At 39.9% G+C, this 13,952-nt stretch overlaps 1 protein-coding gene across 9 annotated transcripts in view; it reads right to left on the bottom strand.

Moving 5' to 3' along the window:
* The window catches only part of rapgef6 (Rap guanine nucleotide exchange factor (GEF) 6), a 121,143-nt gene that overhangs the window by 40,239 nt on the left and 66,952 nt on the right, over positions 1–13,952 (bottom strand). For all 9 annotated transcript variants that reach the window (XM_029520118.1, XM_029520119.1, XM_029520120.1 and 6 more), the window contains one exon: positions 4,686–4,817. In XM_029520118.1, the coding sequence (XP_029375978.1) occupies positions 4,686–4,817 (132 nt within the window). The remainder of the gene's footprint in view (positions 1–4,685; positions 4,818–13,952) is intronic.

Below are 13,952 nucleotides of genomic sequence, written 5' to 3'. Positions count from 1 at the left end.
GTGGAGGTATAAAAAAGATATTAAAACAAGGAATATAATCTCTATCTGATTTCTTTGTTTTGTGTATGAGCATTTTCAATGATGCATCATTGACACAAAACAGTGAACAGCTGCATCTGTGACCCGGAGTTAAAAACCCAGCCACCAGGTCCAAAACTAGAAAACAGAGGTGAACAGCCAAATATTTAAATCCTGCACTAATAATTCATATTCCACCATATTTCCCCTGTGCAGGGGGGCAGACAGATGGTTGGCAGAGTCTGGTTCTAAAAGGGCATTGGGGCATTTAGGTCAAGTGGGAACTGAACCATCAACCTTGAGGTGAAAGAGGAGCTTTCCAGTGGTAATGGCAGCATTGCAGACCATCTGTTTGCAGAAGAGAGCAACAGGGGAGCACTTCCACTACCAGTCAAAAGTTTGGACACACTTTCTCATTCAAATGAATAGGAATGTGTGTTCCAAGAGTTTGACTGGTAGTGTATGTATAAACACTACTGCCTAATCTGATTCAAGAAAATCAAGTATAGATGTTAAAGAACAGCAGTGTTAGGCCACTCTGAGGATAAAACCAGCACCTACTCTACACACCAAGGGACTTTATCCTGCCGGGATGCAATGCACTTTGGCACAGTAGTAAAGAAGTGGATTAGAGAACGACTAAGTGGAGATATTAGCTGATAGCCAGAGGGAAACGTTTTTTTTTTTTTTTTTTTTTCGGGCTACAAGACAAACTTCCAGACAAACAATGCAATTGAGCTTTTGGTTCTTTAGAGAATTGGTTCCTGGCCAAAAGATTTTATAGGTTTCTCTCAATCTAAGAATCAATCCGAAACAAAGGTACGCAGAAGTCCATTCTTGTTTTCACAAATTCACGCACACAATAGTTTAGAAACATACCAGCTGCTCTGCAATAGGTACATTTTAACTTCATCACATCAGAGAAGCCAAGTCATTTCCTTTATAGAGTTAAAGTTTTTGGGATTGACTTTTTTCCATTATGATAATGATTAATGACAGCATAATAAATGACAAAACATACTGTATTGACTAAATTAATTGGATTTTGTGGTGCAAGATGCCTGACTCGACTTGCAAGTTGTCCTGCAGGTGTTCTACAAGTTCAACAAATTCAGATTTTTCTTTTGCTTCACCCCTGATTTATTGATTTTTGGGAAATTTATCTCATGCATTCACAGGGGAAGACAAGAGGCCAAAAGTGCATGGTACATTTTATAGATGCCATTTACAAGAAAGAAAAACATCATATTGTCAGATAGAAACTTTAGTGGATATTGTTAAATCCTTTTAGGAAAGTGGCCTTCAATTTAAGCTCTGTTGGAAAATGGAGGTATCGAGGCAGTAAGAACAAACAAAGGTTTAGTCCTGGGGCAATAACACCTCACCATAGTCTCACTCTCTTTTCCTCTCACTAACAGCCAGTGAAATATCTCTCATTCATCCTGAAGGCCCACTTCATTCAAAATGCAGAATGTGCCCTTTGAGTCTGAATCCCCTGGAGTCACAACAAGTTTGTGCTAGGATGACATTTCTTAAGGACCCAGGGCAGAAATAGAAAAATGGAGGGATAAATGAATAGAGGGTTCAGGCAAAATAGTGGCTAAGGGAAGAAAGAAAGGAAGAAAATGCTTATAGAAGAATAGAGAGACGCGGGAGGGATTAAGAATATTAAAATAAGAGAGAATAATAGGAAATTAAGGAAGGAAGAGGGTTGAAAAGTTGGGGAAGAAGAGTGAAAGGAAGAACTGTGGGTAAAATCAAGGTATGGAGGATGGGAAGAAAAGGAGAATGAGTTGGTAAGGCTCACAGAAAACCAGACTATCATATTGACGGCCGAGGACCGAGTGACTGGAGGGTCAGCACTTTAAGACAGCTGTAAACAAACACAGACCCAGGTCAGTGACAAGCTGATGGGATCAGAGCCATCTGACAAATATCTAATCTCAGGATGAAAAGATCTGGTCTTTGCATTAAACGTCTGAACCAGGTTGACCTGACTTACAATCATTGCAGACATCCACAGACTGAAGATGACTCTGCCAACTAAGGTGGAGAGTACAGCTATGAGAAGTTTAAAATATCTAATTCATGCCACTTGTTTCAGTTTCTGTTGAACCACTATTGGTTTTGAGTTAACTAGTTTAATATTCCTTCCCCTTATCCATCCAAATGCCCCACTGCAGCATCGGTAAATAATTTTTAGGAAATACACCAAAAAACTGCATTAGCTCTTTTGTAGTAGGGGACCACAAAAGAGCTTTCTGCTTGTAAGACAGAGGAATAGGGTCACTAAAACATATTCTGTGTATGAGCTTGCGGAAAAAGTTCTGGTTAAAAGGGTGAAAACATGGGAGGAGGGAATAGACATTTAGACGAATAGCTGCTGAAAATGATTTATCTCTGCTGACTGACCACTGCTGCACAGGAAATTACACCTGAAATTTAGCATCTGGGGGAAGCAGAAATAAAATCTGTGGCAATGTTTTATCAGACTGACACAGGGGAGGAGAGAGACTGAAGTCAGGTCTAAACACACACACACACACACACACACAAAGGTAGGAAGAGAGACAGAGAGTGTTTTTTGGACAATTTGTTATTTTTCCACACAATTTTTCTGTTTTTATCAAGAACCTCCTACCGCTTATCCATTTCCAGTCGCGGGGGGGTTGGATCAGGGTGAGGGCGGGGTACACTCTGGACAGGTCGCCAGTCCATCGCAGAGACAGACAGAGACCAACAACCACTCACACTCACACTCAGAGCTGAAGACAATTTAGAGTCACCAATTAACCCAAACACGATGTCTTTGGACGGTGGGAGGAAACCCATGCAGATACGGGGAGAACAGGCAAACTCCGCACAGAAAGGCCGGTAACCGAACCCATGACCTTCTTGCTGTGGAGGAACAGCACGAACCACCATGCCACCGTGCTGCCTCCACCCCCACAAAAAAAATCCTATATTACATTTTCAACACAGGCTAGTCAGCATAGCCTGAAGTAGTATAAAATGGGACTGCTGTCGAATAGTTTTTTTCACCGTTGGCTGACCAAAATTTGAACTAAAAGCTAATTATAAAAAAAAAAACCCTTCAAATTCAAGATTTGCAATATTACCATGCCTCGCTGTCACAGATCTGCTCATCAGTGGTCAGCGATGCCCATTCATCAGACCAGCTCATTAAAGTCTTACAAACTCATTAGTAATTTCTATCTCACAGATCTCTCCAGAATCAAAAGGAACTCGCCTACCTACATTAAAAACACGACAAGGCATAGAGGAGCAGAAAACTGAAATATTGGAGGAGAGACTGAATGTTAACATTAAAAGGCTCTTGGAATTAAAACAACTTTCCATTTAAAGAGGGGAGATTAGTAGAATGGAGGGATTAAAATGATAAGATGACAGCTATATCATGTTCCCTTTTATGGATTATTGATTCATAGTCGTGTACATACCCATACCTCCACTCAAGAAAGCCACTTAATTCCAAAAGCACAGCAAGTTATTGAATGTTCAGAAATGTCACATAAAGGCTGAGGCTGATAGAGGAGAGTCAAGTTTAAATCCCTCCTTGTCTGGAAGTACTTTTGAACTGAACTCATTCTACACTTTGTGCATTAAAATGAGCAACTACAACAAATGCAACCACATAAAGAGCTTCCTTACTTTGCTGAGATTGAAAAGCAAAAGGAAAGAAAACCCTGGAACCAGAAAACAGCTCTAAAATGGAATACATAAATATTAAAATGACGCTGACTTAAATGTGTTTTCAGTTCTTTCATTAAATGAGAGGGCATGCTTGTTTGTTTAATGAGTTATATATATGTAAATTTAATGTAAAAAATGTGAAAGAAGAGAGAGATTGTGTGCAATATGGAGTGTATTTATTCTCTTCCTGTCATTTGCTGAAGGGATTTTTAATGATTCTGTTTAGATTTAGAAACCTAAATCAAATGTTATAAGCAACATTAACTGCATTTCTAATTTAAGGTGGATGTCATCACTCTATAACCTACCATCCTTCACTGCAGACTACGTAAGAAAGTAAAATAGAAGTTACAAACACAACTGCACTGATTGTGCTTCTTCACCTGTAGCCCAGGTAGAGACAGAGGCTTGAAAGGTTAGGTTTGCTTCCTGTGTGTGACCTTTCCTACACAGCAGGTAGAGGGGAAGACGGATCACCAGGATGCACAATTGATACACAATCATTAGCAAGATACCAAAGAGGAAAAAAAATTTCAAGAGGGGAGAGTAGTGGGCTGACAGATATGCTACAGGTAACCAGACAGAATTGTAGCAAATCAAGCTGGAGGGAAATCCAGTGTCAGTGGATAACAGAGACCAGATGCAGTCACAGTGGGATGTAGTGGACAGCCTACAGTACACAGGAGGTTGTCATTGGCTTCATTAGTTTTTATGTATAAAGTCTCGTGGATGACAGAGAAGAGGCAACAAGAAGTAGTCTAAGAAAATTGATGAAGTAGTAACCTTCAGCAATATGGACTGTCTATATCTTTATTTGGTATCATTGAACTCTTTAAGATGAGAAGGTATAGATGACGAGTTTTAGGAGATAATCAAAGTCTAGGGGAAAAAAGAGGAAATAAAGAAAAAGGAAAAAACTATAACAATAAAATTTGCAATATTTTGGGTCCCACCTGATAAATATCTGATAGGCTGCTGCTCCCTGAGTCACTGGCGATGCTGCATCCTGATTGGCTGGGAGGCATGTGCATCACCTGTTGGTGGGCGTGGTCTGTTAGGTGCATCTTATTGAGGTCGGCAGGAAGCTGTTCAGACAAACAGGAAGTAGCACAGAGACAGAGAGAGGAGATGAAGAGGATAAGAGTTCAACAGAGGCAAACATCCAAGCTTACAAACGCAAACACATATCTTATTAGCTTGAAAGTCAGAGCTGGTTTGGTACCATTTGAAATGAGGGCATCAGTAAACCCGAGTTACTGAGAACTGCAGCTTTGTAGTTTTAACCCTTCAACATTTATTGGACCTAGAAATACAGCACACACAAGCAGTCTCAATAACTTTACACTGTTCTTGATTGATACCGGTTGAAACAAAAAGACAAGTTCATGAGCATGTGACTGAAGCTAATAATCCAACTAAACGGGTCATGTGCTGTACTTGTTTCAACAGATTGATTTAGGTCGTCGATCAACTGATCCATTATTAATTCTTACTTAATGAATTCATTCCGTTTCCATAGATTTACAAAAAAGGCATGTAAAAGAGGCCCTAAATATCAGCAGTGAAGTTCAGTAGAAATATGGTTCACAACCTAAAAGAGCCACCATAAAAAAAATAAAAAAAAGACCTGAGACAAAAACTGCGTAAACCTGCTGAGGCCCTCATAGGCTCAGACATTCAGTGTGTAGTCACATTTGTCTTAAATACAGATTAACCAAATCATCACAAGTCTCAACACCAAAATTTGAGCGAAATGAGGTTTGAAAACTACTGTAAGCCGAATTTAGAGACGGGAGGATTAAAATAATATGGGTTTCTGATCATATTAACAAAAATTCATCTCTATTTCTTGGACAGGTGGAGAAATGAATTTTACATCTTCTCTGATTTTGAAAAAAGCCAAAACTCTAGTGTTAAGTCTTACCGGTTTGGTTTGGTGCACCTCCTCCATTGCCACATCAGCCCTGACCATCCACTCCTACAACCTTACACCAACCGTTACACATGCAATGCTGCACCAAGCCAAACTGAAGGGTAAGGCAGCGAGGAACCATGGTGCCAACATGCAATATTAAAGATATCAAGTCTGGGGTGCTGCCCCCACGGTGCTGTCTTCTAATAGGCCTGTTGTATAGTACGACCCCCCACCATTCCCTAAACCCACCAGCAAACATAGTATTATGGGGTGGGGCTTAAGAAGTTCAGTGGATTGTTCGTAATGTGTGGAATATTAAAAGAGACCACTCAGTCTAATGTATTTACGTACACTGGGTTTACTCAGACTTATGGACTTTGTTTAAATGAAACAGTACAGTATTGGAAAATCAAAAAAATTTTAAGCAACAAATACAACTAAATTAGACTGAACTAACTTGATTTTTTATCTGGCGAATTAATGTTAATGAATGTAGCCATATGGTTGTAATTAATATTTTCCCACTATTCTGTTCATGTATTTTCATACACAATAATTAATTTATAGACCTCCTCTAAATGTTGATTGAGGTCTCTTTAAAATATAAACATTAATGCATCTTACACCTGTTCTGTTTATTTAAAAAATCCTTACACCAATACTATATTCCTTATAAATTATGAGCTGAAAATTTATACATTCTGGGTTCCTTTATAGATTCAAGATCCCAAGTGTTGATTGTCATATGTACAATAAAGAAACACATTTCCCTTAACTATGAAATTCTTTTTGCTGTCCACAGTGAATGCCAAACATATACAGAAAATATAAAAATATATTTCTCTCTGTTAAATTTCAACAGATCACACTGCGTAACTACAAAGTGGGATTGTAGTTAAAAATGTGCAACTGTAACATTCACACAAATTATGACTCGAATGGCAATTTTAAGTTGTGATTGAAGTCTTGATGTGAAATCTATTTGCTATTACAGGCAGCCCTGTTTTTCACTTATGGACACAAGCAACACTTAAACACTAAATGAAAACAATCACACATTCAAACAAGTAGAATTCGTTACACTCACTTTTCACAACTAGTTGATTGTGTTTTTATGTTAATAAACAGACAGAAAAAGCTACTGGGGGACAGAGAATGATGACTAATTTCATCACAGGTAAACACTTATTGATTTCTGTGTGATGGAAGACTTAAAATCCAGCGATGATGAAGCCTCCACTATGCATTCATTTAACACATTCACCAAAATCCACATAGCGACAGAAAACTCATTTGCAAACTGCTGAGCCAAACGGGACCAGGGGAAAAGTTCATAAAAAATACACAAAAAACAGCCCGACAGAAAAAGCAAGTTGTTCCTCCCTGTTGAAATTGTAGAGGTTGAACCACCAAATCTGCCAGTATGTATATTGAAAGAGTTACTGGCTGAGGAGAGCCCTGCTTAAAGCAAATCGAGTGCAACTGATAGGGGAATAAAAACACATTCTGTGTAAAAATGTCTTTCTAAGGTTCAGTTAAAGTTAATGTGAGGCTTAAGGAGTGGGAATTACGCAAATCAAGTGGGTATCGCCAAAGCTGCTATTTTTTATCATTTTAGTTTAAAACTTCTTCTTTTGCATTGCCATCCCCAAATCTCAGAAACTGTTCATGAAAAAATACAAGGACTGTTACAGCAACTCATGTTACTTGATTTGTCCGGCGTTGACTGTTTAATCACCTTCAGTCTTTTGATGGTTTTCATTTAACTTGGGAAAATGGTGTTAGAAGTGAGAATAACGTCCTTACAGATATGCCAGCACAGGTTAAGTGTGTGTTTTGAAGGTAGAATGGCGTTAAAGGTGACAGTTCATGAGATAGGGGGGAAGACATATGAGGGAGTGACAGGGGAAATGAATAACTGGCAATCTTATGGCTCCTATTCACACCGCAGACTTAATCCTGCTCTAATCCCCTCTTTCCCTATCCCAGAGGTCCTGGCCAAGCAGGAGGTGGGCGGTGGGGTTGACGGGGTCTCCCATGCACCTCATGCATTAAGCATGAGAGTTAGGAGATTAAATATAAATGTGCAAGGTCCCTTCAGCTGTACAGTTCTATCATGTCAACTACTGGGCACAATCCTGTGAGCGCTAAGGCTTCTTAAATGCTGTGTTGCAGGATGCAAAGGGCCAAGCTTTTACGACAACGCTTACTTACAGAGTTTGATTGAGACCGCAGAAATGAACTCTATCATAAGGAGCTTGTGAAAAGACTTCCTCCCACATGCAGCAGTCAATGAGAATAAGTAAAAGGAACAAGGCCTGACGAACAACAGAAAATGTGACCAACTGTGGCAGTTATGAATGAATAGCTGGATAATGTCATGAATGAAAAAGCACAACTGGGTTGGACTGTGATGTCATTTATACAGATGCAATGACACCATAAAGGATATGGACCTGTGTAAATATACGTTTCCTACTAGCACACTGTAAAGACCTTACAGACTAGAAGTGACAATAAGAGTATATCTGATTAATCATGGAAGCATATTGCTCAGATTGAACTATATTTACTACTCAGAACAATTCTTCCATCCATCAAGTAGGAAAGACATTCAAATGGCCGCTGCCAATTTTATGACTCCATTCATCTTTGTACAGACCTACTTAACTCCCTGAAAGCAAAATAAACCAGACTACTGATATTTTTTCCCTTCTTCGATAAAACCTAACTCTGTTTCAATTATTGAGTCTGATTTTAACAATGAGATTAAGTGGCAGCGGGCCTGAGTGCTCTGTTTCACCTATTTCCTCAGTGATAAAATGGACCATAAAGTCCTGACTGGCCATTTGCCTGCATAGACAAAACAGACTGGGTTTCCCAAAAGCATTTTAGCGATGAGGATTATGTTTACTACATTGTAGGTCAAAAGGATGTTTTGGTTCCCAGATGGTTTTGGCTAACTTGAAAGACAAGTCAATGGCATGTCTGTCTACGATAACGTCTGTAATTAGATTGTTAAGGAGTACACCATTAAAACACAAGCGGTTTGAGGTGGAGGGTAAGATTTGATATTGAGGAAGGAGGAAAATGACTTTTCCTTTGCATGAATTATTGAATAATTGCTTTGTGACATATTGTTTTCGCAGTGGCTTTTCTTTGAAGGCAGGTACAATGTTTTGTGGCTTCATGGCAGGAAACAACAGACTTTACGAAACCACAGCTAATCCCAAGAAGCAACCTGTTTATAGACAAGAATAACTGAGTGAGTAAGAGACGAACCATAACAGATATATACAGATGCACTTAGAGACAAACACAAAGACACAATATTAGATAAAGAAGAGAAGAAAGAATAAGAACAATACATTAAAATGAATAATAAAGAAGACAAATGGCTCAGCTAAGTATTTAAAGAAATGAGGCAGATGAATCTTGATGAGGATGATAATTAAACTGGATTCAACAAACAATGGCACCAAGAAGATTCAATGACTATTTAAAGACGATGTTTGTGTGTTCACCAAGAGAATAAAACAACAGTACCTTCAACAAACACATACTGCTCAGTGCCTCCAGAAGTCTTTGTTTTAGCTGAATTGCAATATAAAAGGGTGTGGCACAGCAACAATGTGGCAGAAATGCCTATATAATCGGATTTTCTGAACAAAGGCACCCATGAATATCTGAAGTCACCAAAACTACAAATTAAACAGCAGTGCTGGCTCCGTGAACTGCAGCATTGAAAAATCTCTTGTTGGTTTTTATATTTGAGTCTAAAAAACACAAGAAAGGATGAACAATGTATGACACACAATGTGATTATTACTGACTGAGCACGAACACAACCAACAAGAACCACCTCTCAAATGCCAGGAGTAATTCTGCTAAAGAAACTATCAGAGATTGTGACTGGAGTGTTATTAATTCCCTGTTATTTTTGATTGCCCAGAAATATAAACATGCCGTAGCTATATCTGGGATTAGAATCTGACCTGGATGAACCTGCTATTAATTACTCATCAGCTCACAGCTGAGCAAATGCAGGCATCGTAATGAATGGTGAGGTCACATGTGGTGTATCTGACATAAACCTGCTCAGCCTGTAGATGTCAGTAGTGACAAACTGCCTTGACGTGATCGGAGCTGCACAGCTAAGCAATAAAACCGACTATGAATTACAACAAAAAATGTAAGACAAACTGTGTCAGTTCATTTCTGTGTAATGTTCTTGGTTCCATACTGTGGATATTTACAGCAGTTTGCGAGTGTAGATTTTGTTTTCCGTCATTCCCAAAGTGACTCACATATGTCACGACATTAAAGAGCCTCAACTGTACTTGATGATGACAGGAAACAGGTCAAAAGTTTATATATAAGAGGCACAGTTTTCTGGCAGCAGGGAAAAAAAAAAAAGGGGAATACCATGTAAGGCTTTCCCACCATGGATGAAGTGCATAGTTACACATTGAGAACAGGGAGTCTAAGCTGTTAACACATGTCTTTGCTCCTAACAGCTGTCACTGTGTGTTGAGTTCGCTCTCAGACCAGGTCCTTACACCAGAACTCACATCACAGATGGCTGTCACGACAATCTCTCCACTATCTCACAGCAGCACAAATAACTAGATGTGCAAATGCAATTTATGCTGGCTCATCCATTTCTCGATGCTGCAGCGTCTCTTTCCAACATCTCACCTCTTCGCCTTGACTTTCTTTGTTGTAAACATTTCTGTCTCACTCTTTGTCAGATATTTCACCCTCTCATTAGTTCTTGCAACCTCCAGCTTACCTGTCAACTGTCTTATAGTCTGTCACCTTCTCTTTTAGTCTTCACTCTCTTCAATGTTTTTTTAAAATATATTCTCCATTCTTGCATTTTCTTCTTTTCAGTCTATCTCTTCTCTGCTTCTGCATGCAATTCTGCATCAAAGAGGGCAAGGGCGTATTAAACAAGTTAAGTAGTTTCACCAGACTAGTCAGGGGAAAATATTGCCTTCGCTCTCTGGAATGGGACACCATTCATATACAATTATATACAATTCTAAACTCCATATTTAGGCCTCAAGAAACCATTGATCAATCAAGGCCTCTAGTGGCTTGGACTACAGTACGTTGTGAGAGGGAGATAGTGTAGTAAAAAAACGCACATTCAGGAGCTTAATGAGAATATGAGCGAGCATATGAAAAAGAGATGTGACACAGAGAGCAAGGCAAAAGCACAGAGCGAAAGAAGAGTTCATGAGAAAGTCAAAGTGCAGTGTATGAGTGATACTGCATTTTGTGAGAGTGTGTGTGTGTGTGTGTGTGCGCGCACGCATGCATGCGTGCAAAAGTAGCAGGGAGCGAGGCAGAGAATATAATAGAGATTAGAATGAGAATAAGGGGTGGAAAGAAAGAGCGAACAGATGAAGATAAAAAAATATATTATTTCAAAAGTCCAACTCTACCTCAAGTCCAGGCCATCATATCTCTGCTGGAAATGTGGCAAAACATCTGCATGTGTGTTTGTGAGAGAGAGGGGGGGCAGTAAGAAAGTGATGGGCAGGAGAGAAGAAGAGAAAAAGTGTCTCTACCAGCTGGGGAAAAGGGAGATGTAATGAATTGAAGTCAGAATTGGAGGTGACAACTGCAAAGGCAGACATGCCACACATAGAGGGAGAGAGACAGAGGGACAGACAGAGAGACAGAGAGAGAGACAGATAAGTAGGAGACCGCACAAGGGCATGAAATATCATCAAACAGAGGATGGCTGGCATGCGCGCGCACACACACACACACACACACACACACACACACACAAGCAGAGAGTAAAAACTTTCCTTTAAAAAATAAACTTCAATGAATCATTTTACTAATTTCAAACATATTTTATAATGATTCTAACACATTTAACACTTGTGCAAGAACTGATACTTTGGTTAAGCTGAACAGCTGAACAATACTGAGTCTTCAGCAACCTTTAACATAACATATGCTCAGAAATGTTTAATAATGAGACACTGACAGTTGGAAGTTGAAAGTGGGACAGCTCGAAAAGGAGACTACTTTTTCTAGCACAAATGTGATATCCTGCATGGTAGCATAACCTCTTGAAAACCTCTTTAACATCTTTCAGTATGGGGTGGGATTGTTGGGGGGGTGTTAAACTGCAGACTATGATTGCAAGGTACAGGGTTCAACATTCATTGGTCGGAAAGGTTTTAGCATTAAAGCTTTGGCTCATACAGCCATTAGCTGGCAGTTTACACACTGTGCTGTGCCAGTATTGTGATAGACAGGATGCTGAATGGCAGCATCCCTGGCTCTGCCAAAGGCCTCTGACATTTGCCCCAGTTGTCTGAGAGTGATGACGCAGGGAGAGGAGGAAAGAATGAAATGAAATTCGTGAAGGATCTAACAGTCAGTTTTGCAGATTACAAGTCAAAAGGAAAAACAATCCGCCCCTCCACCCCTTAGAAAAAAAACAAAACAAAACAAAACAACACAAAGAAACCCCAACATGCAACATGAAATGGGTTATTAATTATCAACATTCACTGTCAGAGTCTGAAACTGCTTGGTGATGAATGGCAAACCGGCTGCTGCTCATTCATCCCACATGGTCTTTGCCACTCATTTAGTCTTCAGGCAGCTTACACAGTGAGGAAGGTAATTAGCATTGGGTCAGCACCCATGCACAGTCAAGTATGTTTCTCTGGGGGACGGGAGAGTATTATAGCCAGGCTTCAGGGGGAATTCTTTCCTTCCAGTTGGCATCTTGTCTAGTTAATGTGTGTCTGTGTGGCAGCGGACAGTCATCACTGCCAAACAGCGGGAAAAGGGATTTGCAACCTGCTGCAGCCCTGTCTGCTGTCTGCCTGCATTGTCTCTCCATAAAATAATGATAAAAGAAATTAAATGGAGGAATGCAGTTTTTATTATTTTATTTTTTTAATTTTTAAGTTGCAGATCAAAATTTAGATTTCCTTCCCAGATGAGTTCAAATTGCAGTAATTAATCCATTCCTGTTGAGTAACAGAATTTTTAACAATTGTTGTTGTGGTAAAATATGATTCTTCAGAAAGGCTTGATCTGTGTATGTGTGGCTGAAAGTCAATTTGTTTTTCACTATCAACCATTTTTGGTATGTGTGTGTAACAGGAAGCTGCAAGGCGTCTCGTCTGGGTCCCTGAGGAAGGTGGTCCACGGCCAGGTCTGCCGGATACAGGAGGGAAGCCGAAACACTCGGCTTTACCACTCATACAAATACATGTGCGTGTATACATACACAAATACATGCACTCACACAAAAATACACAAGCCTCTGTGCATGTGTACACACATACACACTGTACACCTTAGTACCTCCTGGTTCCCCTCTGTTAACAGATGCTTCCTGCCCTGCTGCCCAAACCACACACACACACACACACACACACACGCAGTGTGTCCCTGGCACCCCTACAGGTTGACCTGGGGGCCTGGTGTGGAGGTGCAGTCCCACCCTGTGGTTCTCCTGTGGTGTTTTTGTTGATGTTGGATCTGGTTCCGCTTGGTTGGCCCACTAAGCTCAGTCCAGACAGACTGAAGTGAATATAAAAAAAATAAATAAATAAAATCTGTGCTACTGGCAGACAAGAAATTAATTTTGTGTGCCCACTGACCTAACCTTAACCCTGCTCTCCTGTGTTTATCAGGAATAATTGTCCTTGACAAAAAGCAATTTGAGACAACAAAAGGAAGTAAGAGCAATCCCTAGATAAGAACTGAATTGGGGTTAATATGACTGAGAGAAGTTATTCTTCATATTTTGAGATGAAATCATAATTTTTGTCTGGTTTTGGTTTCAGAACACAACTGACTCTCTCCAATGGACACGTATAACTGCAGTCAGAGAAATCTTAAAAATGATCTTAAGAATGATTCCTAATTCATGTTCCTGATTTGCCAAGAAATGACAGAAAAGTCTTCTTTCCCAGTCACATTTGTTTTCATGCACAGACTTGTTTTTAACCCTCCGTTTCACAAATTAACAAACAGCTAAAGAACAATCACCCATCCATCTCATCCTGAATTCATAAATGTCCTTGGAAACTATCCCGTAAGGCCTCTCTGGCTGCGCAGGCAGAGGAGGGGACATGGATCAATATCAGTGAGCTAATGGGGGCCAATGGGGGGTTGAAATATCATCACTAGTAAGCATGTGTGTAAATGTGTGTGTGCAAATGGGAGTAGTAGCTCTTGATGGACAGACCACTGGTGGGTGGAGTCTGCATAAATAAAGTGAGGGGGAGTAATTCCTGTTTGTGTGTGCAGGTATTAT

The sequence above is a fragment of the Echeneis naucrates genome, chromosome 14 (assembly GCF_900963305.1).
Source record: "Echeneis naucrates chromosome 14, fEcheNa1.1, whole genome shotgun sequence".
Taxonomy (NCBI): Eukaryota; Metazoa; Chordata; class Actinopteri; order Carangiformes; family Echeneidae; genus Echeneis; species Echeneis naucrates.
This window is presented reverse-complemented; position numbering and strand designations above follow the sequence as displayed.